Genomic DNA, 24,884 nt, shown 5'->3' on the forward strand with positions numbered 1-24,884 from the left:
GCTTTTCATTTACCATAATGTCGTTCATACAATGTTTAACAGCCTCAAAGCTAAGTATTGGCATCTTCCAGGCTCTTGCTATGGTCAGTTTAGTAGCAGTAAACAGATGCAGCGCCAGCCAGCATTCCGGACGTAGTAGTTCCGTAATTGGTTTACCTAGAAGATCCTCATAGGGCTCCCTCTTCAGATTGGTGTGAAATAAGGTGCGGAGAAAGGCAAAGACTCTGACCCATAATCTGCATGCTCTTGGACATGTCCACCAGATGTGTGCCATGGTACCAACCTGAGAGCATCCCCGGAAACAGAGGAGAGTAATTTGGAATGAAAGGAACCAATCTAGGCGGGGTATAATACCATCTGTATAGTATTGTATATGCGTTCTCCAAAATGAGGACATTTTTGGAGCATTTGGAAAGAGTGATGGTCATGACCTGCCAGTCCTCCGGATCCAGCTGCTTCTCCAGATCGGCTTCCCACTGGAGGTGGTGAGATCTAATCTGGGTTTTTTTAATTATAGGAAATGATTGCATAAACTAAGAAAATTAAGCCCGAAGAATGCGGCTGGGATCTACAAAGGCTTTCAAAAGGGGCCAAGTTGTATGGAGTAGGTTGGGACTTGATGAGCTGTTGTAGAAAGCTCAAGATAGCTGTAGTGTTCATGGAGTGGGATATCGTGTAAGGAGAGCAGTGCATCAAATGTAATTATCTTGGTGGTGATGAATAGAGAATGGATATCAACAAAACTGTTGGTCCACCAAGAAAACCGTTGTGGGTAATCACGGCCTGGCGGAAACTAAGGACACTGGAGGGTGCGAAGTAAGAGAAGATGAGGAGAGATCAGACTTGCAGAATATTTTAATAGATTCCTACATGCGAAAGGAATGTGTCAGGCAAGTGTGTCAGGACAGTGATTGTGATTGTGTGTGTGTGTGTGTGTGTGTGTGTGGGGGGGGGGGGGGGGGGGGCGCAGGGAGACTACCGGAATCGGATATGAGTCAATTAAGTCTATTGTGGCCCATAACGGCATTTGATGTTGCTCATGAAGATGAGACAAGGGGCTGTGTTCACTGCTGTATAGTAGGCTTGGAGGTTGGGAACCGAGAGGCCACCATTGATCTTACGGGCGTATAAAACCTGTTTATTGTTTCTGGGTCTGGTGGAACCCCAGATACATTTACGAATTTTACGCTGAATACGCAGGATATGTGTAGGGACCGAAACCGGCAAGACGTAAAAGTTACAGCAGTTTTGGGATATAAGTCATGCGGACCGCACAATCCTGCGGAACCAGGATAACAGAAATTGGGACCAGGAGGACAGCATTTCCAATAACTTCCTGAACAGAGAGGGGAAATTGGCCTGGTAGAGTTCCTTGTATGTCGGAGTAAGCCTAATCCCCAAGTAAGACAGAGAAGTGAGATATTGAAATTAAAAGCCGTTTTTTTAGGGTTGCCAGCTCCAAGGGTGGGAGGTTTAGAGGCTGAGTCAGGAAACCAGAGTCTCCCTAGTCTGGTGGCTTCGCTCTCCAGTTCTTCGGTGGGGTAAATCCTTTCTCCCCTTGTATTGAACAGGGTGACCACAAATGCCTGTCTGTCTGGCTGAGGAGAGCCCTGCTCAGGGTTGTCGGACGTTAATGGAATCCAGACTACCGAGTAAGATCCTTGAACTTCATGTGAACAGACTTGCTCTGGATCGTGGACAGATGGACTTTGGGGGCTCCCAGTACAAGTCCAGTCTGACCAGACAACCGCGGTGGCTTATGTCCTTCACCAGGGTGGGCCAAAGTAGACTGTTGGCAGCCCTGGGTGTTGCTAGTATCCTCCGGTGGGCAAAGCGTCTCATTCTGACCCTTTCTGGCATATGCTTTCCAGGAATAGAATACTATAAAATGGATACCTCAGTTGGTTAGGGTTGGACCACGGGGTGGGCCTTTCACTGGGCCTTGTTTCATCGTATTTGGCTTCGCTAGGGGCATGCCTGAGGTAGATCTGTTTTGCGTCCTGGCTCAACAGGACAGTACCAAGATTTCTGGCAAGGTTTGGGGATCACCACTATAATGGCAGTGAGGAGGGCCGAAGTAAAGGTTTGGCCATTTTTTTTACAGAATTAAACATGGTTGTCAGGTGGGAGGCTACCACATCGGCCGTTTTCCTATAGAAAAGTGCCGTAAGCCATCCGGGCCCAGTCTCTTGCCCACTTTCAATTCTTTAATACATTGTAAGACCTCGGAGACCTGTATATCTCGGTCCATTAACATGTGGGTGTCAGATAAGGAGAGTAGTGTCAGGGTATCAAGAAAAGTGTCCAAGCCCTGGGTGGAGGACTGGTTAGGGGGGTGAGTATAGAGTAGTAAGGCGATGTCGGACTTTGTTCAGGACCCGCATGGGGTTGCCTGTGAGGATATTATGGCGAGTTCATAAGGTGATGGGAGTGTGGCCAGGAGAGAAGACGCGCAACCTGTTGGTCAATGGTTTATTTCGCTTTGGTGTACAACTTCTGATGAGCCCAGAAAAATGTACCTTCCGCCTCTTCTGTAAAACGTAAGTCCAATTCTGTACAGGCTTGGTCTAGTAGTTTGCGATTAGCAGGAGCAGGGTATTGCTTATAGGCCATTGATAATGATTCTAAATGTGTCTCCAGCGTTCAAGTAAACAGGCGTTCCCTCTTGCGCTTAGACGGCAGTTGAATGGCGCGTCCCCTAAGAACTGCTTTGTATGCCTACCATAGGATCACCTGAGAAGAAACTGAACCGACATTAAGACGAAAGTAGTCAACAGACTCTTGGTGAATATGTCTGACTCCCTTCTGTCCTTCAAGGAGATACTTTCATGACCCAGGGGGAATGTCGAGCTTTGCAGAGCAAAGCGTGGCAAACAACCATAACTGGTTCGTGATCCGACCATAGAGGCGGACACAATTACAGGAAGATGTTTCCTGGACACAAACATATAACATATGATCGATTTTGGGAGTGGGAATGATGAGCATGAGAGTAATGTGTAGTCTCTGGCCAGGGGATGGAGCTCTCTCCAGACGTCCACCAGGTCATGACTTCATAGTGAGTATAAGAACTTTTTTGCATCTGGAGAAGATGCTTTGCATTCCGAGGGATATTTGTCAAACGCGGGGGTTCAGGGTCACATTGGAGTCTCCTGCCAAGAGAAGAGTACCCCTCTGATGGGCTTTCAATAAGGAGCAAATATGGGTCAGGAAGGATTTGTTTGAGGCATAGTATGTCAAGATGGTAACTTCTGTGTCCTGAAAACCTGCCCTGTAACAGGAGGCATCTACCATTTGGGTCTGCTGTCTGTTTACTGCAAATAGAGGGAACTGTTTTGCGGAAAGCAATCAGTATGCCTCTTTGCTTAGCGGACCGTTAGCCATGCAGATTTGAGGGTACATAGCGTGAAAATATTTGGGGCAAGAGGAAGAGAAGTGGGTCTCCTGCAGGTATGCAACGTCTACTTTTGTAGGTATTTAAAAACCTTCACTCTCTTGTGAGGGGAGTGCATGCCCTGAACATTCAGGGACAACCAATTTAGAGCCATAACATCAAACAGACGAACCAGAAGATTACACCTCCCGGAGACCCCTGTGGAATTCTGGGGGGGGGGGGAAGAGATGAGTAAAAAGGGAAAGAATTAAGGTGAGCCATGAGATTCGAGGCCGAGTAGTACTCGGAGCATAGTGAACAGGTAAAGCGAAAGTGCTTCACTGCGTGGGGCAAAAAGGCCCACAAGGGGACCGAAAGTTGGCCAAGACAAACGTCTGAGCCAAGTGTCGGCACATGGGGGAGCAGTGGTTCATCGGAACCACTCGACATCTTAAGATTGAGAGATTGTCACAAGTAAAATAAGCACAGTATCTAACTTGGTATTTAAGGCACTAAAAGTATGCAAGAAAAATAAGACTTCTGTATATAGGTGTAAGGAGGTCTCTTGCTCTCCCGGGGCTGCCACTGCCAGGTGTTGCCTCCCAGGGAGAGCCAGCGGCCCAAGAGACCAACATGACTAATGCTGGCCATTAAAATAATTGCGAAGTATAAAACATGAACCAAAAGGCTCCTATAAGAGGTTTAACTGAGGTGGAAGATGTCCATTCGATCACATACCACACCGGTTGAAGAGTGGGGGTCACTGTCATCCAACCTATAAAAAAAAAAAAAACTGTCCCACAAGGGCAGCCAGCCTATGTTAAGTGAACAGTCCTGTCTAAGTGCCTACCCCCACCCACCATACAATAGTCAAAAAGCTTCTGGAGCGGTCAGGGCAACCAGTGACTAGGTGATTGGGGGGGACCAATAACGCCCAAAACTAGGAACCCTAGGGCGTTGGGTGATGTAGGTTAGTAGGTGTAGGTAAAGGCTGCCATCTTGCAGGCAGGGTGGCCCTTAGCTGGGCAGGAGTCCTCAGTCCCAATTCCTGGTTTGGAATGAGGGGTCATATGGGTAGGGAACATACATGTGAGAGTTCAGATTGATTCCAGGAAAATACAGGAACAATAAAGTGGATGGCGTCAAACACCACACATAAGTGCAGCAAAGCATGGTGTCAACTGCATCCATTCAGCCCCAGGTGATCACTGGGGTAGTAATAATGCTTGAAAGGCAGGAAGATGGGTCCACCACCTTTCAGCCCACTGGGATCTTCGTGAAGCGCTGGGCCTGGAGAGCTGTGTTGGGTTGAGATTTTTGTGCAGGTTGAGTGTGGACAAGAAGGCGGAGAAGATCTTGGGAGGATGTAGATGTAGCATCTTCTTGGAATGAAGGCAGGTTAAACTGTAGCTCCTGAAAGTGACGTCTCAGGTCAGATCAAGAGAAGGCATGGATCTGCCGGTCCTGATGGAAGAATGGAAATTTGAAGGGAAGCCCCCATCTGTATTTGATCCCTTGTGTCTGCAGAACTTGGTAGGGTTTCACGTTCCGTCGCCTTGCGATAGTGGCTGGTGAGAGGGCCGCAAACAGCAGGAGAGGGCTGCCTTGGAAGGAGAGGTCTTGCTGTTCCCTAGCAAGTCTGTAAGAGTCTCTCCTTAGTGCGGTAATAATGAAATTTGATAATTTATGTCCCGAGGTGGGCCCTCCGATGGTTTGGGGGCAAGGGATTGATGAATACAGTGAAATTCCAGCCTGTCTTTGGGCAGGCGCTAGTTCTTGGAAGAAAGCAGTCGCAGTGCCCTATAGGTCAGTAATGGCTTCAGGTATACGCCGGATGTGTTGGTTATCCCTGCTGGCCCTGTTCTCTGCATCTTTATCTCGCATAATTTCCAGTTCTGTGGACAGTTTATCTACTTCCTTCTCATGGCCTTCTAGCACAGTAGTAGCCAGGTCCATGCGGTGTTCCAGTTGATTTGTGCAGTGGCCTATCTCTCTTTAAAGTGGTTGTAAACCCTTACAACACACTTTGACCTACAGGTAAGCCTAGATTAAGGCTTACCTGTAGGTCCAAGAAATATCTCCTAAACCTACATGGTTTAGGAGATATTTGCAGAAAGACAGGCACCGCGCCGTAGACAGCGGTGCACTGAGCGCGCCGCCGTCAACGGCGATATGACGCACGTGGAGGCTCCCATGCGCAGGAGTGACGTCATCGCGGCTTCGCCGAATGACAGCGGCGGAGCAGCAGGACCCACCGAGAAGATGGATGCGCCGGACTACAGGGGACAGCGGTGACTTCACTGGCTCCTGTGTCAGGTAAGTGACACATAATGGACTACAATGCGATGCATAGTAGTCCATTATGCTTTACCTTTGCAGGGAGTCACAGGAAGTAAACTCAACAGGGTTTACTTCCTCTTTAAGGCCAATCACAAAATCAGAGGAGAGTTTGCGGAAAGCCGCAGTAATCTCATCCCGCACAATAGAACAGAATTTGGTCAGCATCAGTGTGGATTGGGCTCTCAAAGTCCACAAGGAACTGATGGAGGCTGTCTGTGGGTGAAGCTGGAGCTGCTGCCGAGAGCTGTGTGGAGTCGTCAGGCTCTGGAGGTTCGGGCACCATTTTGCTTTTGCCTCTGTGCACTGCTGGGGAGGCCTTGGAGCTCTTACGGTATTTTCTTTGCTGCCTAGATGAGCGGTATATAACTGCCAAGGTGCCCAGTGTGTTCCGGATCTGCGGGGAGGTAAAAGAAGTGAAGGGATGCAGTCTGTGCTCTGCTATGCGAGCGATTATGTTCCGATGGCACGGAGCTAGTGGAATAAGCGGCCATCTACCGTGCTCGTGCGCATGCTCCTCTGCTTCATTGACTTGAAAAAAGGCAGTCCAGTGATTCTAACGTCATTGAACTGATTCGGTCAGATTTGGTACATGAACCTTATCAGATTCCTGGTGGGCTCACCCAACTGGCCCCCAGATCTTCTGTCTCAAGAACTGGTTTACCACCCTGTTTTGCAGTGGGAGGGGCTATATATGGCTGACCACCAGTTTTATTTGCCAGAGTCCAATATTTTGTATACAGCGGTATAACCCTCTTGTACCCAGAAATGACACGGTGTTCAATAATGAGCTCCAAGAAAATCCATTTTATGGTAGGTACAAAAATGTAGTGGTCATGTTTTTTAGGAGCCATTCTTTTAGAAATTCATTTATTAAAGTAAATTTCCATCCCAACGCTAAGGCTACATTCACACTGAGGAGCTTTACAGGCACTATAGTGCTAAAAATATCGCCTGCAAAGCGCCTCTCCTGTCACTCCAATGTGAAAGCCAAGGGCGTTGCGCTTGCGGGTCATTAAAATTCCTGCAAGCAGCATCTTTGAGGCGCTTTAGGAGCGGTGCTCATTGAAATCAATTTAGCGGGGGTTAAATTGGGGCGCTAGTGGGGGTTAAAAGCATGCCGCTAACGGCTGAAAAGCGCTGCTAAAAATAGCGGCCACCCTGCAGCCACAGCTCACTGACAGATGAGTCGGAGCTGTGGACCACAAAACTGAAGTTTACTGGGAAAAAAAAAGTTTAATACTAATTTAAATATTTTATTTTTTATCAGATTGTTTGACTCATCGTAAAGTAATCATATTTCCAAAATAAACTCATGTATAAAATATTAGGGAATATTGTGTTTTGAAGTAAACATCTTAAGGCAATCTTCATGTCACACTTCTACGCATGTATATTACAAAGGAAAAGAAATGCTGATTTTCAAGATTTCAGTTGTCACAGTGCAGGAGTCCTATGTAATGTAGACGCCACCTAGCATGTAATGTGAATTTCCTCCAGCATGCTTGTATGATGCTGTGACAGATTTGTTGGCTGACACAGCTTTGGCTTTCATATTGACTTTCCTTTAACTTTGCAAGTGATTTTTGTGCACATTCAATGGCCCAAATTGTGAAGAGACTAACAGGTTTCTTTCTATTTTTCCCCTCAAGTGATGATGGCCAAGGAAAAGCCACCCATTAGCGTGGTAGGAGATGTTGGGGGCCGTATTGCTATCATAGTGGTAAGAAGTTTGACCTGATTTTATTTTTTTATTTTGTATTTTATTTTTTACATTTTATGTCCTGTCCGGTGGACACAGCAGAAAGCAAGACTATCCCAAGTCCGTTGTTACTAGAACGGGTGCTGTGATTTGGAAGATTTTTCCTTTACTTATGTTTCTGTAAATTATTCAAATTTTTGTATTTTTCATTGCTTTCAGTCCCAGTAACAATGGTTCTAAGAACATAAAAAGCTGCTGAATCTCCCGGGGGAGTTCTAACCCTTTCCCACTCTATCAAAAACTAAAATAAAGAAGAGTTTAACTGTATGTTCACTTTAATCCTTTTTATTTTTCTTATCCAACAGGATGACATCATTGATGAGGTAGAGAGCTTTGTGGCTGCAGCAGAAATTCTTAAGGAGCGTGGAGCTTACAAGATTTATGTAATGGCCACACATGGTATTTTGTCTGCAGATGCTCCTAATCACATTGATGAGTCTTCTATTTTTGAGGTCAGTTAAAATTAGCCTATGTCAGCTTGTGCACAATTGCTAAATGGGAAACGGGTTAAAAATTTCCATTCAGCCTTTTAACCCTTAAAGTGTTTGTTAACCTACAAAAAAATTGACCCTGTTCCCTTAAAGTATGTTGTACAGCACAGTGCTTGTGCTGTGTAATTTGGCCCCCGTATCACCTGAAATACCTGGCTGATCCTGCCTGGCAATGCCCTCCCCTCTGTAAACTGACCATGGTATATCATGGCTCCTGAGCCCAGACATCATGGTTAGTTTACGTGCCTTCATCATCTGCTGCTATCTGCAGCCCCCCTCTGTCATCCTCCTCCCCTCCCCACCTGTCAGCTCTCACTATGTTCTCTTTATAACATCCCCGTGTTAGATAACCTGTGTCCTAGTGTCTGTGCGTTAAATAAAAAAAAATAAGCTGGTTTCTACCTGTTTTTACAGAGCCTCCCAGCATTTGCATGGCTCCTGACTCTTTCCTCCCTGCCTCCCCGGCTGGGAGGGGGGAGGCAGGTAGGAAAGAGTCGGCAGAAATTCTCAGCCCCGCCCGCTGGAGCTGTCAGATGGGTAGAGATGAGAGCCAGGAGGCACTGTGAAAACGGGTAGTAATCTGTTTCATAAAAAAATAAAATAAAAAATACACAGGCACTAGGACACAGGTTATCTAACAGAGGGATATAAAGATCAGATAGTGGCTTAACCACTTTAAAGTATCAACACAGGTGGATCACAGCATGTTGCAGCTCAGTTAGTTGAGCTTAGGGGGCAGCAGAGTTATTTTGTTGAAGGTATACATACTTTAAACTTTTAAATACTTTGTTGTGGTATTTTGCAAGGGAATCCAGTTGTTGTTACAAGTACTTATAAAGCAATATATTTACGCAGCACTTCCCGTATACAGTGCTGTAAAAAAAAAAGTATTTTTCCCCCCTTCCATATTTTTTTTTTTTTTTTGCATATTTCTCACACTAAAATTGTTGAGATCATCAAAATTATTTTAATACTACACAAAGATAACCCGAGTAAATCCAAGATGCAGTTTTTAAATTATTTAATTTATTAAAGGAAAAAAGCTGTTGAAGCCTCCCTGACCCTATGTGAAAAGGTAATTGCCCTCTCCCATGCTGAATAATGAATGAAATGTGATTAACCACAATTTTTTGGAAAGCGGAGTTAAATTTCACTTGCCACACCCAGGCCTAATTACTACCAGACCTCTTGAATCAAGAAATCACAAATAGAAGCTGTCTGACAAAGTGAAGTACGCTAACTGATGACAAAAAGCCACACATCATGCCACAATCTAAAATAATTCAAGAACAGATTAGAAACAAACTAATGTACATGAATCAGTCTAGGAAGGGGTTCAAAGCCATTTCTAAAACTTTGGAACTCTAGTGAACCATGTGGAGAGCCATTATCCACAAATGGAGATAACTTGGAACAGTGGGGAACTTTCCCAGGAGTGGCCGGCGTCCTATCAAATATGGTCCCCCATCGGACAGTGTCCGCTGTGTACTGCGATTCCGAAAATAGCCGAGAATGAACGGCGCCTGCACCGTGAGTCCAGGTTCTATCCCCACCATCCAAGTGGATATAGAGTTAGAATAAAAGGAGCCGAGCGCGGCGAGCTAAGCTCGTCCGTGAGGGGCCCTCAAATTTTCACAACCCTATGTCCGCTTGGATGGGGGGGGCTAACACCTCCACTCACGGCGCAGGCACCGTTCATCTTCGGAGATTTTCAAGAGCATGACGACAACTCATCCAGGAGATCATAAAAGAACCCAGAGCAACATCTAAAGAACTGCAGGCCTCACTTGCCTCAGGTAAGATCAGTGTTCATGATTCATCAATAAGAAAGAGACTGGGCAAAAAGGCATCCATGGGAGAGTTCCAAAGCCACTGCTGACCAAAAAAAAACACGGGTTCATCTCGCATTTAGTAAAAAAAAAAATCTTGATTTATCCCCAAGACTTTTAGGCAAATGTTCTGGGAACTGATGAGACAAAAATTTAACTTTTTGGAAGGTGTGTGTCCCATTACATCTGGCATAAAATGAATACAGCATTTCATAACAAAAAAAACATACCAACAGTCAGATGTGATGGTAGCATGATGGTCTGGGGCTGCTTTGCAGCTTCAGGACCTGGACGACTTGCCATAATTGATGGAACCATGAATTTTGAGCTCTTCCAGAAAATCCTAAAGGAGAATGTCTGGCAGTCAGTTTGTGACCTCAAGCTCAAGTGCACTTGGGTTAAGTATGCAATGATCCGAAACACAACAGCAAATCCACCTTTTAAATGGTTCAAACAAAGCAAAATTTAGGTTTTTGGGTGGCCTAGTCAAAGTCTGGACTTAAATCCAATTGGGATGCTGTGTTATGACCTTTACACAGGTTGTTCATGCTGAATGTGGCTAAATTAAAACAATTCTGCAAGGAAGAGTGGGCCAAAACTGCTCCATAGCAATGTGAAAGACTCCATGCCAGTTATCGCAAATGATTGATTGCAGTTGTTGCCACCAAGGTTGGCACAACCAGTTATTGGGTTTAGGGGCCAATTACTTTTTCACATAAAGCCAGGCAGGTTTGGACAGTTTTTTTTGCCTTAATAAATGAAACCATCATTTAAAAACTGCATTTTGTATTTTACTCGGGTTATCTTTGTGTAATAATAAAATTTAGTTTGATCTGAGTCATTTAAGTGTGACAAATATGCAAAAAAATAAATAAATAAAAAAAATAATAATCAGAAAATGGGGCAAATACTTTTTAACAGCATTGTATAGCGCACATTCACATCAAGGAGCTTACAATCTAAGGTCCCATAACTCGCCTACACACATACTAGGGCCAATTTTGACGGAATCCTTTTAACCCTATCAGCATGTCTTTGCTATGCAATATAGGCAGATGAAACTTTCATAAATGAATATGTGTTAAAAATAGACAGAACACCTTTTTAATGCAATATAAAGAAACACATTCCGCATACTGAAACAAAACCACGCCCTCCTGTCCTTATACAGACGAGGTCAGCGCCATTTTAGCCTCTATTAATTTATATCTGCAGCTGCCATGGTGCCGCACGTGATCAGTTATGGCTCCAGCCATTTTAGGTTTGGAAAGTTCAATTGAGACCTGACAAACACACTGACAATTGTGACTGCCATCACCAGAGACATGCTTGAGTGGAACATACACAGTGCATGCACTAGTAGGAAAAATGTAAACAAAAACACTTCAGAAAATGTATTGGGATTTAATAATCTTTAGTGAATCTTTCTAACTTGAGCTTTGTTTTTGAAAACCATTAGTGGGTTTAGTTGCACTTTTAAAAGTGGTAGTGAAATTCTTCCACACTAGCCTGCATTCAGTAGCGTAGTTGTCTTCCTAGCTTTGCAGTCTAGTAGAGGCTTTTAAATCGCAAGATTTTGGTTGAAAAACTTTACAAATGGGTTGCAATGGTGTTTTCTTTCATATTCATTGAGGGTCACAGGAATTCAGATACAGATAGGTTATCTTCCACCTACATAGGATGCTAAACACTTGCAAACAGGAAAAAAAAAAACTGAGGGCCAGTCCAGCATAGCCCCTCTTTCCCCAGCGGGCCTTTTTTTTTTTTTTTTTCTACGTTGCTGATGAACTGGTCTTCTATGCAGCTATCAGTAATTCTAAGCCAGATTTTATAGTGCTGTACCAGGACCACTTTGGATTGGGCTAGCCTGGTATGTTACCTTGGGGCACTCTGGGCTCTGCATTGAGGCACTTTCTAGACCTGAGTGTGCGGCGTTAGCTGCAGAGTGCTCTCCAGATCCAAGGTAGATGTAACCCTGTAACATTTTCACGGTGAAAGGGGGTTAATGTTGAGTGCTGACATTATCCACTGGGAGACACAGCTTGGAAGAAATGTATGTTTAACTTTTCTTGTAAACACATAACATAGCACATTGCAGTCTGTAAATACATAGGCATTAATAGTTTCATATATCTATATACACACCAATGGAATATTATCATATATATATATATATATATATATATATATATATATATATATATATATATATATATATATATATATATATATATATCACAGATCATATCATGGCACATTGCAGTAGGCCAATAGTACTTTGTGTCATGGGGTCAGTTAAAATAACAATGGTCTGAGTGGAATGAACCATATATTAACGACATGACTGCATCCAACAAACTTGATGCGTTTCGTGGATTCGCTCCACTTCCTTAGGAGCGGATGCATAGCAAAAGACATGAATACCAATATGGTCTGATGTTTAAGCCAAACAGCAGGGAGGGGAAAAAAGCGGGAGGAAAGGGGATATCCACCCTAGCATATTGACTACAGTTTGAAACATGCAGTACTGCGAACTCTGGGCTGCTAAGAATGTCATGTGCCTCATGTAAAGTCCCAAAAAAAACTCCCTTTCTTTCCAGATTTAAGGATGGAGGCGCATGAACACATGCAATTAATTTAAAGTCCCACTAACCGCCTTTTAGTTTACATGTTGAATATAGGGATGGAGGCATGTGACTGGCTGGTATATAATCTTTGACTATTATCCATGTGTCCTTATTATGGATGGCAGAGCTTACCCCTTGGTCTGTACATATTTTGAGACTCATTGGGAATTGGGACAGAGTCCCCATTTACATTAATTCTAGCACTTTCTCACACCCATGGAGAAACCATTCTATTTAGTCTCATGCAGTCTGATTTTGTATGGCTGGCTGGCTGTCGATGCTTATCGGGCGCCCTCCCCTCCGCCCTGGCTGGACACGGGTGATCACCTAATGTGCAAACTTGGCTGGTCCACGAAGGAGGTAGTTTGACGCCAATTGCAGGCAACAGTTGCCGCACTGGCGAGGATGCCTCCCCTCTTTAACCACGCCAGTGTGAAGCTGGGAGGAACCCGAGGTTACGTTGAGTACATTAAATACCCCCATTTGGAACAGTCCTCTCAGTTGCATACTTGGGCACACTGCCCATCACAATTGGGTCATGGTTCCATGTAAAAACACAAGGTAACTACTTTGGGAGTTTTTCTCATCTATAAGGTTTGTTTTTGTTTTTGTTTTTTTTTGTTTTGTTTTTAGCAACATGTCTCTCTTCACCTTTTGTTCCCCTTCTGGGGAAAGTGCGTGGGATCCATGCAATATTTTTCATACTGTTTCTATCCCCCCCTTTTTCACATTTTTTTTGGTTATGGTTTATCTGTTCTTTAATTCCCACTGCTTTGTGCTCCTTCCACAGTCATAGCTGGGTACTGGCTATATTCACCTATAGTAGTAGCACTGTCTACACATGATGGTCACACACAACATATTTTATAGAAATTCTTGGAGTTACTATTTTGCACCATTACCGAATATTGACATGAAGATACAGACGTGTGTGCTGGATCCTTCTGTGGGTCTCTGTCACCACAGCCCCCAGGATAGACATTCTTAGCAGCCCAGAGTTTGCAGTACCACGTTTCAAACTGCAGCTGATATGTAAGTATTCTCGGTTGGTTATCCCCTTTCCTCCCTTCCCTCACTGCTGTTTGTATTAAACAAAAGACCATATTGGTATTCATATGTCTTGCAGATATGTCATGCATCTGCTCCTGAGGAAGTGGGGCAAAGCCACAAAACGTGTCAAGCTGGATGCAGCCATGTAATTTAATATATGGTTAATTTTCCATGCAGACCGTTTTTTGCTATTTTACCTGACTCCATGATACTAAGTGCTATTGGCTTACATTATTGGTTACTGCAATGTGCCACAATATGATCTGTGTATATACAGTTAGGTCCATATATATTTGGACACAGGCACAATTTTCATACTTTGGGCTCTGTATGCCACCAAAATAAAATTAAAATGAAACCATGCAAATTAATTTGAAGTGTCGACTTTCAGCTTTAATTCAAGGGGTTGAACATAAATATCAACTACAAATTTTAGGAACTGCAACCATTTTTATAAACCATCCCCCAACAGAAACCACGCAGCCCAAAAGGAGGTGGACTATAGTCTGCCTTGGGCAGAGAAACACATTCCTAGCCTATCTGCAGTTTACATTGCAGGAGTGGAAAATTGGCAGGCAGATTTCCTGAGCCGTTAACAGTTGTTCCCGGGGGAATGGTCTTTACATCCCAATGTCTTTTTGGCTATATGCCAAAGATGGGGTACGCCGGACGTAGATCTATTGGCGTCCAGGTTCAACAAGAAGTTGAACAATATTGTGGAGAGAAAAAGGGATCAACTTGTATTAGGAGTAGATGCGTTAGTGACCCTGTGGAATCAGTTTTCGCTGATTTATGCATTTCCTCCAGTTTGGCTGCTTCACAGGATAAGGGAAGAAGGGAAGCCGGTAATCCTAAGGGCCCAGAAGACCCTGTTATTCAGGGATCGTGAGAAGGGCAGTAGGGGAGTCTTTGACTCTTCCACCTCATCCGGACCTGCTCCCGCTGAGATCGATATTCAATCCTGCTTTACAAACGCTAAATTTAACGGTGTGACTATTGAACCCCACATTCTAATAAATCAGGGGCTTTCAGGTTCGGTAGTAACCACCCTGATTAAGGCCAGAAAGCCAGCACCCAGGACCATTTATTACACGGTCTGGGAGGCCTATATCCCTTGGTGTGAAACCAAGGGTTGGCATCCTCGTAAGTATGTCATAGGAACCGTTCTGGCCTATAATTAGGAGTAGAAATTAGGCTGGCCTTGAGTACAATCAAGGGTCAGATTTCGGCCTTGGCAGTGTTTTTTCAAAGGCCTGCTTGCTTCGCATTCTTTAGTCCAGGTATTCATACAAGGGGTAACTCGGATAACTCCGCCAGTTGGAATGCCTTTGTGCCCATGGGATTTGATTTTGGTTTTGTCAGTGTTGGAAACACAACCCTTTGAGCCTATATGGAATATTCCTTTGATCCATTTGCCAAGGAAATTGGTACTCTTCTTGCAGAGGTTATCGCAACTAGGAATATCAGAATTGACTGCTTTTTCCTGTAAAGAGCCATACTTAATCATTCACAAGGATAAGGTGGTGCTGCGTCTGCATTCAACCTTTTTGCCAAAGGTAGTGTCTGGGTTTCATCTGAATCAAGATGTTTCCTTGCCTTCTTTTTTCCCAGAACCTCGTTCAGCAGAAGATAAATTTATTACTCTCTCGATGTAGTGATTAAACAAGTAAAATGGGCGCAATGCAACAGTACCTCAATAAAATGTTCCTAATAGTCCAAGGGGGCAGAAATGGGTGTATACATAGATATGTACATACAGGAGTCTGTCAGGGCTGCCACTGAAAAGACCAGAAGCGAGGTCCAAAAAAGCTGAGAAAAAACAAGAGGGGGTGCCTCTGAATATATATCAACATAGCATTTATTAAACTGAAAATATCCACTCATATGAAAGACTGCAAGGTTGCGTTCAAACACGTCTCTGGACTGGAAGAGAGGAGATGGACTACAAGTCACAGCAAGTCTGTATGTAGCTGGCAGCACATCAGATCTGATGAGATGAGGTGGAAAAGCACAGCGGTTGCTCCTTTAATTCTTCCAAAAGTGACGCACCAGGTTTGAGTGAAGTCATCAGTGAGTTTGTCCAGCCAGGTGTGGGTTCCGGGAGTAAGGGGATCTGACGCCACAACCTGTCACCAGCTGTGTCATGATATCTGTATAGCCTCAACGGCCTCCGTGCTGTTGGTATGGCACAGCCATGTATGGGAAGCCAGAACGAGGCTTGAGAAGCATAGTAGAGCGTGGCACCAGGCCGTGATGTCACAGATATGCAACGCGTTTCCGTGTATTCACGCTATAGATGGAGAAAATGGCAGCATCCTTTTTTAAGCATGTGTTTTTTCTCGATGTAGTTAAAAGCTATCTGAATGCGACTGCTCCTATATGGAAAACTGATGTTTTTGTTTGTGTTGCCAGAAGGCCCTAGAAAGGGTCAGGCAGTATTGAAATCTACTGTTGCTAAGTGGATTCGTCAGGTCATTATTCAGGCTTATGACCTGAAAGGAAGGGTTCCTCCCTTTTTAAGATTAAAGCGCACTCTACCCGGGCAGTCAGTGCTTCATGGGCAGTGCATCACCAAGCCTCATTGCTTTGCTACAAAAACTGAGCTACTCCCAGTATGAGAGGGTTTATATAGGGAGGGGCACTTCTGGTTTCCTTTTTGGTTATAAAAGTGTCCATTCACCTAAAGGTGGCCTATAACCCACATAGTTATTACTATGGTGCTCTGTGTCCTGTGATGTACTCCAAGAAAAGGATTTTACAGGTAAGCGGTTATAAAAATCCTATTTTTTTGCTCTTGTGAAGTCTTCTCTTAATTGTAGACTTTTACAATGATATGCCCACCTCCTGGAGAGTGTCCTCCTTCACTTGTCTGGATGTTGTGAATGGGTTTTTCTTTACCATAGAGAGGATCCTGCGATCATCCACCACTGTTGTCTTCCATGGACGTCCAGACCTTTGTTTATTTGCTCAGCTCACCAGTGTGTTCATTCTTCAGAATGTACCAAACTGTTGATTTTGGTCACTCCTAATGTTGCTGCTATCCATCTGATGGGATTTGTTTAGGTTTTGAAGCCTTACAATGGTCTGAATCGCTTGCATGGACTGCTCCTTTAAACGCATGATGTAAGTTCACAGCAATAGATTCCAAATGCAAATGAATACACTTAGAATCCAGACCTTTTACCTGCCTAATTGAGGACAAACTAACGGGGTAGCCCACACCAGAGCATGAAACGGCTTTTGATTCAATTGTCAAATTCCTTTTGGTCCCTTGAAAAAAAAAAAAAAAAGGGGGGTGGCTATTCTTAATAGCTGTTATTCCTGAACCCTTCCTCCCATTTTGGATGTACATACCCTCAAATTAAACATGAGTGTGTACTTTCAGCCTTCACTTTTGATTTAAAAAGAGTAAACACAATTGATGATAAATTGCTTCAGCCAAACACAAAACCAGCAGTGAAAAAAGTTTGTTCATATTCTCTGAAAAATGGCCAAGAAATCATAAATTCTGCCAGGGTATGTAAATTTATGAGCACAACTGTATGTGAATTGATAATATTCCATAAGGGGTGTGTGTATATACTTTGAAATTATTAATGTACAGGCGGCAATGTGCTATGTTTGTGTTTACGAGAATAAACATGTCTCTTTGCATTTTTATCAAGCTGTGTGTCACGTGCCTCATCTAAAGTCGCCCAAATTTTTTTTTCCAGATTTAGGGATGGAGGCATGTGAGCACATGAGCTTCATTTGACTTTCCAGTAACCCACTATTATATTTATCCACTAAGTTTGTTGCATGAGTGCTACATGCTCTTTCCTGCCAACCAGGGTTGCATAAGTACCTTCACTACAGTGACTTGGTCAGGTTTGGCTTCCTGACCCTGTCCTGTTATCAGCATGTGGATTCATGACCGGCCAGTCTAGTCTTATACCGCAAGCTGTGGTGCATTGTTGGATCCAAGACCCATGGGGAACAGCCCTTCTGTCCCAGGTGCCTTCAGCTCCCATTACACCTATGGTTCCAGTGCTGCTTCACTTTGACCCTGAAAAGCCTAAATTGAACAAGCCCTTTGCTTAAAACATTTAACTACTTGCTACCCAGGCCAGTTCTGACACTTCGCTCCTATATGTAAAGATCATAATTTTTTGCTAGAAAATTACCCAAACATTATAAAAGAAGATATCTGAATGATGCCTGTAGCTGCAGGCATCATTCAGATATCCCCACATAGTCGAACGTCATGATGTCGTTGGGCGGGAAGTGGTTAACTTAAAATTATATATTGATTTTATTCCCTTAAAGCGTGTTATCCAGCACAGTGCTTGTGCTGTGTAATTTGGTCCTCTACAACGCCTAAATAACTTGGCTGATCCTGCCTGGCTATGTCCTCCCCTATGTAAACTGACCATGGTGTATTATGGCTGCTGAGCCCCGACACCGTGGTCCGTTTACGTGCCTCCATCATCCACAGCTGTCATCCTCTCTCCCCCCTCCCTCCCTGCCTGTCTGCTCTTGTGTCAGTGCCTGCCGCCTCCCCTTTTGCTGCTTAAGTTTAATTTTTAAACGTTATACCATCCTGTCTAATAATCCTATGTGCCCCTGTGTCTGTGTTTTTATAAAAAAAAATAAGCTGTTCTTCACAAGCTTTCAGAGCGCCGATCACTGCTCATGTGACCCGCCTCTTCCTCCTCCCCCCTCGACTGACGTCAGTGGGTAATCCTCGGCCTTGCCCACTGCAGCTGTCAGATGGGAGAGAGCTGGCAGGTCACGTGAGTGGCGATTAGCGCTCTGAAAACTGGTGAAGAACCGCTTATTTTTATAAAACCACAGACACAGGGGCACATAAACATTAAACGGACAGAGTGGTATAAAGTGCATTTAGTGGCTTAACCACTTTAAGTCTAGTCCATCTTAGGAGGATTTCACTACAGTCCTGCAGGATTTAATGGGCCAGATAGCATATTTGATTGTCAACTCTGATCCCAGAGGTTATAAGGCTGATTCATGACCTTTCGCTGCATTTCAACCTCTGTCCTGCTGTGCTCTCTGGGAATTCCAATTTTGGGATGCCTTGACAATCTCCTGAGAGAACCGTTGACACAGGTTCTGACAGACATTATAGCCTTGACTGTCCAGACCTTTCTTTTCATGGCTTTTTTTTTGGGGTGACATTAGTTAGGATTCCTTGCAACTCTGCTGCTCGAGTTGGTCTCTATATAATAGCTGTTTGGATCGGTATCTTTTCAGCCTAGATTTGGAAGTAGCACCCAAACACCACTGGACTTGGAGAGCTGGCCTTTGATTGTTAAACTTGAGCACGAGCAGACCTGAATGGTACTTTGCTAGCTGCAAAGTGTGTTCCAGTTCTGGAACCATAGCACTGTGACAGATGCAGCATCAGACCTCAGCCACCTTCACAAACTTGTGACAAACTGCTGGTCAAACTCTCACCACACTGTCGCTGATGCATACTCTCTCTGTCACTCGCAAAGAATTCACTGGCTGAGTGGATCTCCAGCCCAGACTTAACAATGGTGGAAGTACTTCCTTCCTCATCACTGGAAACCTGCAGCAGCAGGAACCTGTCTTTAAGGTGGGGGTGGAGTGTTCCAGTCTATCATGGTCCAGTGAACATCTTATCTTATCTTTTCTTCCTAGGTGGTATCAGTCTTCCACCTCAGTTAAGATACAGTCCTTCCATCTGTGTGCCCTGTTCCAAGCACATAAAAAGTGGGGAAAAAACCTTTTCATTGTCTGGACATGGAGCCATCGGAGTCTGCTACAAAGCAGCTGCTTCTGTCGGGAAGTCAGACTCCATATTGTCCTATATTCAGGATCTCGTAAGGGACATCCTGCTCCCAAGTCCTTTACACCCTAAAGGAAAAAAAATCCTGCAATGTTTTATGTGCCCACTCCCCAATATTAATGGATGTTTCCTGGGCATTTCAACACCAAGTCTCGGTTCAGCTTTGTAAGGTTTCTGTTCATACTTTTTATTTTTTTTTTTAAGTTTTTGAAGCCCACCCTTCTCATTCATTGTTGGGGAACATCCCTGGATCTGTGTACTCAGCCTATGCCCTGTACTGTACTCCATTATATAGGATTTAGAGGTAAGTAAAATGCCCTCTTTTTGGTACTTCTCAAAAGCTTTTTCTTGAAATTATTTCCAAACCTTGTTATTTGCTATTGCCATTGCCATTGGAACGGCTTTTCCAAAAAACTAAGGCATGCTGGGTGGAGGAGGGTTTATACCAGGGCTAGCTTACACTTTTTGCCACTGTCCAAACCACCTGTAGGTGGCAATATACCTCATCTTTTATCTGAATTCTTGTGTCACTCAATGGACTCCCAAGAAATAAATTTTACAGTAAGTATTTTCTTTTGTTTTAATAAATGTTTATTGAAGGAAGAAAAAGGAATACAAACGACATTAAAGCATGAACCTAAACAAGACATTGCAGTATAGATTCTGTGGGTAGAGTCTGGGCATTAAAGGCGTGTAAGATCACTTATGGACCCAAAAGTGCATTATAAAACCAATTTTATACTCCTTGTGTCAAGGTGTTTGAATAAGTTTCACTCAGCTATGTTTATGAAAACCCCTATGTTTACGTTCAAGTTGGGGAAAGCGTGCATTGTTCCACAGTAAGCATTTTCATTTTAGCTTCTGGTACCTTAAATTGCCCTGTAATAGATCTTAATAGATTGTGCTGTCACACTAATATTTTTTTTTTTCTCTTTTGCATACAAGGTTGTAGTGACAAACACTGTCCCTCACGATGTGCAAAAGTTGCGGTGCTCAAAGATCAAAACAGTGGACATCAGCCTTATTCTCTCAGAGGCCATTCGCCGAATCCACAATGGGGAGTCCATGTCTTACCTCTTCCGCAATATTGCAATGGATGACTGAAGGATCTTCCTGTTGATGCTGAAGAAATGGACATGTGAAAAAGATTACATAATGGATTCGCATTTGCGAAAAAAGGGTAGAAGCAGATTTGGGGCTTTTCGTCTTTTGTTATGGGCACTGCCAGTTGGTGGTTTACGTATTAGAGACTTTTTTTTTTATTGTTAATGACTGTGTGACCATGAGAACAGGTCACACCTGGTTGATGGCAGGAATGAGGTTTAGGAAAGGTCATACATCAAACTTATTCCTTTTTTTATATCCATCCCAAATGTGCATGGCTGACTTTGCATCAGGCACGGTTTGTATGACCCTTTCAGGAACCGCTTTCCCATTCTGTGTTCTCTACTGCAGCAGGAGCCAGGAAGGATTACTGAGCAATACTAATCTATAACTCTAAATATAATTTCTACTTGTATATAGACAAATGACACAGTATATGGCAATATTGTGCATCATCTCATACTTAGGAGTACATGTAGAAGTTGCAGCATACATTTTAACATGTATGTCAGCATGCACTACAGATATGCATATTTTTACATGAACACATGCAGGTTTATATACATATGGTATATAAAATAATTTGGAATCTTTGCAGTTGGTATCGTACACATGCAAATAACGTCACGGGGTAACTGAATGAAAAAATATATGTAAATATAGAAGTGACTTAGTATTAGGTTTGAAAAGGCAAATCAGTGTTAGCTGGTTAAAAATTAGACGAGTAGTGTCAGATTATTAAACTGTAACAACTCTACTCGTATGTTTTGCATTTTGGTCCTTGAGAATGGGAAGGACCAGGTTTGTAGACGAGTAGACTTGGCAGTTACTTTGTAATATATGTATGTATGTGTATATACTGGCATATATACTTTGTGTATATATACAGCTACATAAAAATATATGTATATAATTTGACCCTTTTCTGTGTGTGTGTGTGTATATATAATACGCGCGCAACATTTAAACCCTTTTAGAGTCAGTCCTGTCATGCTCTGAGCTATTGGTGTTTGGAGACAGACTGATATGTCAAGGGTCCTATTATTGTCCTAATCCCATTTACACTCCTCCTTCCTTTACTTGTGATACTACATTACTACAGATTCAGGCAGTAATTTACAGGGCTATGCTATTGTTACATTTAAACTTTTTTTTTTTTTTTATTAAAACATTCAGAGCTGGAGGTAGATCTCATTACCTTGTGTCTTGCTTGTGTTTCGGCCTCAGGCAATCTCCCATCGCATTTTTTTAATCACCCTTATCTCCCAGATGGTCATAAAAGTGAATGGCTTGCAGTAGCAGACATGCCCTGTATGTGATACTAATATAAAGTGGTATTAAACCCAAAACTGAAAATGTAATATATTACAGCTTACCAATCAAATGTGTTGGGTGTATTCGTTTTCTTTAGGCTTTTCCCCCCCCTCTGGTTTCACCTGGTGATCTGAGCAGTAACAAACACACCACCTGTATTATACAGGCACCACTCTGGGTGAATGAGCACAGGAGGCAGATTTGGAGAGAAGCATGGTCGGTCTGGTGGGGGGTAGTGTTAGCTGTACTAGCAGAGTTAAATATAATAACAAATTGAAGCTGAACTCCACCTAATACTTTATAATCTGTTACAGCAAGCTGTTTTTTTTTTTTTTTTTCAGTTTTGGGATAAAGGTTTTGGATAAATAAAAGCTGATCACTTTAAGCACCCCTTGCAATGGTCTCTCATTCATGTAACTTGAGGAAACTGGCTGAATCATCAGATGAAAATAGAAAAAAGCCTAAAAAAAGGAAGCTAATACAGCCATCACATCTGAGAATTGATGAGCTGCAATCTGTTTTGCTTTTGAGTTTAAAACTGCTTTAAGCGCTGTGTGGTGAGCTATATGGCTTTATAATTCATACTTTTTATAGCAGTATTTCCCAACCATTTTTTCCCTTGCTTACCCCTAGGCAGCCCATGTTCTGAAGTAGCAGGTGAAGCAAACCATATTTCATTGTTGTGAACTGCTGCTTTATAGAGGTTAGGGATGTGCTTAGTGGGTACTGTGAATGAAAACGGATTCATTTGTTTAAGGTGTTTTAAGTGGAGCTTCCCTTTTTTGCTGTTTGGCTAGCTTAATTGAAGGAAAGAGTTCGAACCTCTGTAGGATCTTTATCTTATGTGTTCCCCATTAGTGGGATCTCCTCTTACTTCCCGATGCTACCCAACACTAATTTGTGTTCACAGTGCCAACTATGCACACTCCTAACCTTGTGCTAAAAGGATGGTATTACAAGACACATGGTTCAACAGACTTGCATTCTTCACCAAAAGTGAAATCTTCCTGCTATTTAGAGACCACTATGCTGTCTATTGGATAAGGCCAGAAAGGTCTTTCATACTGGCAGTCTGCCAGTGGATCTACCTGCTGTGCCCGCTCCGCTGATGCATAGAGAACATGGACACAGCCCGCTGTCCTCTATGGGCTGTTGGATGAAAGCAGACCATCTGTAGAGAGCAATGGATGGTCCCGTCCCTGTTAAAGGGGCCTTTATGTTTGTACTACAAAGTAAAGCAAAGATAAGACCATACCAGACCTACTGAAAAGGCTGCTTTGAAGACATTTTTCATAAATGAGAACATCAGAATGGTTCACATGTTTACTCAGCCTTTATTTTCTGTAAAGGATTAGGGGCCAGACAAATACTGTATGTTATTGCTATGTTTTATACAAGCATTATTTTTTTTATGCTATGTTTTGTAGTTGGCTTTTTTTTTTTTTTCCTTTTCTTCACTTTTTTTCAACTATTTAGGCAGAATAAAACATTTATAGACACCTTCATTAACCCTTTCATAACTGTATTTTGTGACCATATCAATTATGGTCTGAAGGACTTTAATGTTAAAACAATGGTTTCCTTTAATGGGAAGCGCTTGTACCATCTACGATCCCTGCAGAGATATGGTAATCACTCCAATATCTCACTCAACATCTTTCATAACTATCCTAAAACATTGGGCCTTTGTTTATGAAAGGTACTACAAAATATAGTGCAAACAGGACATCACTCAAGCAGCTAATTAAAGTATGAACAGTCCCTTTAGCAGTACAAAAGCTTTATCAAGCCTATTTAACCTGCTAGATTCAACAGTTTATTCTTGTTTGTATGATTGTTTAACTTAAAGGCTAAGTTGCCTTAACAGTTGGATGGATATTGATTGACTTGATCACTATCTACTTGGTTGTCTAGTGATAAAATCGATGTATTCGAGTTAGTCATCTACCTGCTGTGGTCACAAGAGCTGTCCTACTGCCGTTGGTTTTCTCACTTCATTTTTCTTCACATAACAGATCATGCAGTAGCTGGAGTGAGACACTCTTGCTTTGCTTAGTATTGACCCTGGTGGGTGGACCTGGGCATACTCCATTGAGTAGATCTGGCCACTGGAGTCCTCCGGAGTTGTTAGAGTAATTCAATTCAGTTTCCTCTACTACTTAACCTTTAAGGTAGATCAAAGGTACTAAACTGGCTCTGTTTTAATATACTGGTGGTGGTATTTAGAGGGTGATCCTTAACTAAACAGGTATTGTTTTTTTTTTTTTTTTTTTTTTGCATTGTGTTTCTACTGCAGATTGCAACTTTGTGTTTGAACACCTATGGTTCCGGCCCCCCCCCGTGCTTTGCTTTTAAACTGGCCACTTGACATTGTTCTTGGAACATTGCATAAGGTTTTTACTTTTTTTTTTTTTTTTTTTTCCTAGTTGTAGACACACAGGGAGAAACCCGTCCAGTCATCTGTACCCCACTCCTCCAAACAAGGCGGTCAGGGAGAAATCTGTACCCCAGCTGCTCACTTATTGTATTACTTCTGCATTTGCTTTTCTCAATGAAAGCATTTGCCCCAAAAAATTCAGGAAATTTCTCTGTGTGATGTTGTCAACATCAGAAGTGTTTTCACTTTCTAGGGGTACCCTAAACAAGCCCCCTTTTTTTTTTTTTCCTCAAGCACCACACAGGATTGTCAGATCGAGATGGAGCCATTAATGGCGAGTCTGAGCAAGAACGCATTAAAACTTTTCCTGGTGAAAAGTGTATCCTTTCATAGCTTCAGTATCTGCTCCGTGTAATTTCCAGTGCTGAGAAATTGTTTACTAATGTTTATGCAATACTGTAATCTGTCTTGACAGATCTAACTTAGCTTTGTTCAAGCAGTTTTGATAATGTACATTCTCCCCGATAACATTTTGTAATGTAAAAACAGCCAAACATTTCTAGCCCAGCTCATAAAATCTTCAAGGGTGTTAAAAAGTGAATGTATTTGCTACAGCTGTATGGCCATTTATAGGGTATAATCCACTAATTTAGAATGTTGTGATAGCTATGCTGTTCTGTTGGTTTTATATCCTGCACTGGATACTTCTCAGACCCATCCTGTTCACAATGCTGACCACACCCACCTCTTCTCTTCATTGAGAACTACAGAGGTGAACTTCTGTAGGATATGCCTAGGTTCAGTGTCCGCT

General features: G+C 42.8%; 1 protein-coding gene across 5 annotated transcripts in view; it reads left to right on the plus strand.

The window, feature by feature from the left end:
- The window catches only part of PRPSAP1 (phosphoribosyl pyrophosphate synthetase associated protein 1), an 82,010-nt gene extending 57,989 nt beyond the window's left edge, over positions 1-24,021 (plus strand). For all 5 annotated transcript variants that reach the window (XM_077459312.1, XM_077459313.1, XM_077459315.1 and 2 more), the window contains 3 exons: positions 7,363-7,433; positions 7,778-7,924; positions 20,224-24,021. In XM_077459312.1, coding sequence (XP_077315438.1) covers positions 7,363-7,433; positions 7,778-7,924; positions 20,224-20,382 — 377 coding nt within the window. In that variant the 3' untranslated portion in view covers positions 20,383-24,021. The remainder of the gene's footprint in view (positions 1-7,362; positions 7,434-7,777; positions 7,925-20,223) is intronic.
- Positions 24,022-24,884: the final 863 nt, after the last annotated feature.

The sequence above is a fragment of the Lithobates pipiens genome, unplaced genomic scaffold (genome assembly GCF_037356315.1).
Source record: "Lithobates pipiens isolate NorthernLeopardFrog02 unplaced genomic scaffold, aLitPip1_a1.2 Scaffold_28, whole genome shotgun sequence".
NCBI lineage: Eukaryota > Metazoa > Chordata > Amphibia > Anura > Ranidae > Lithobates > Lithobates pipiens.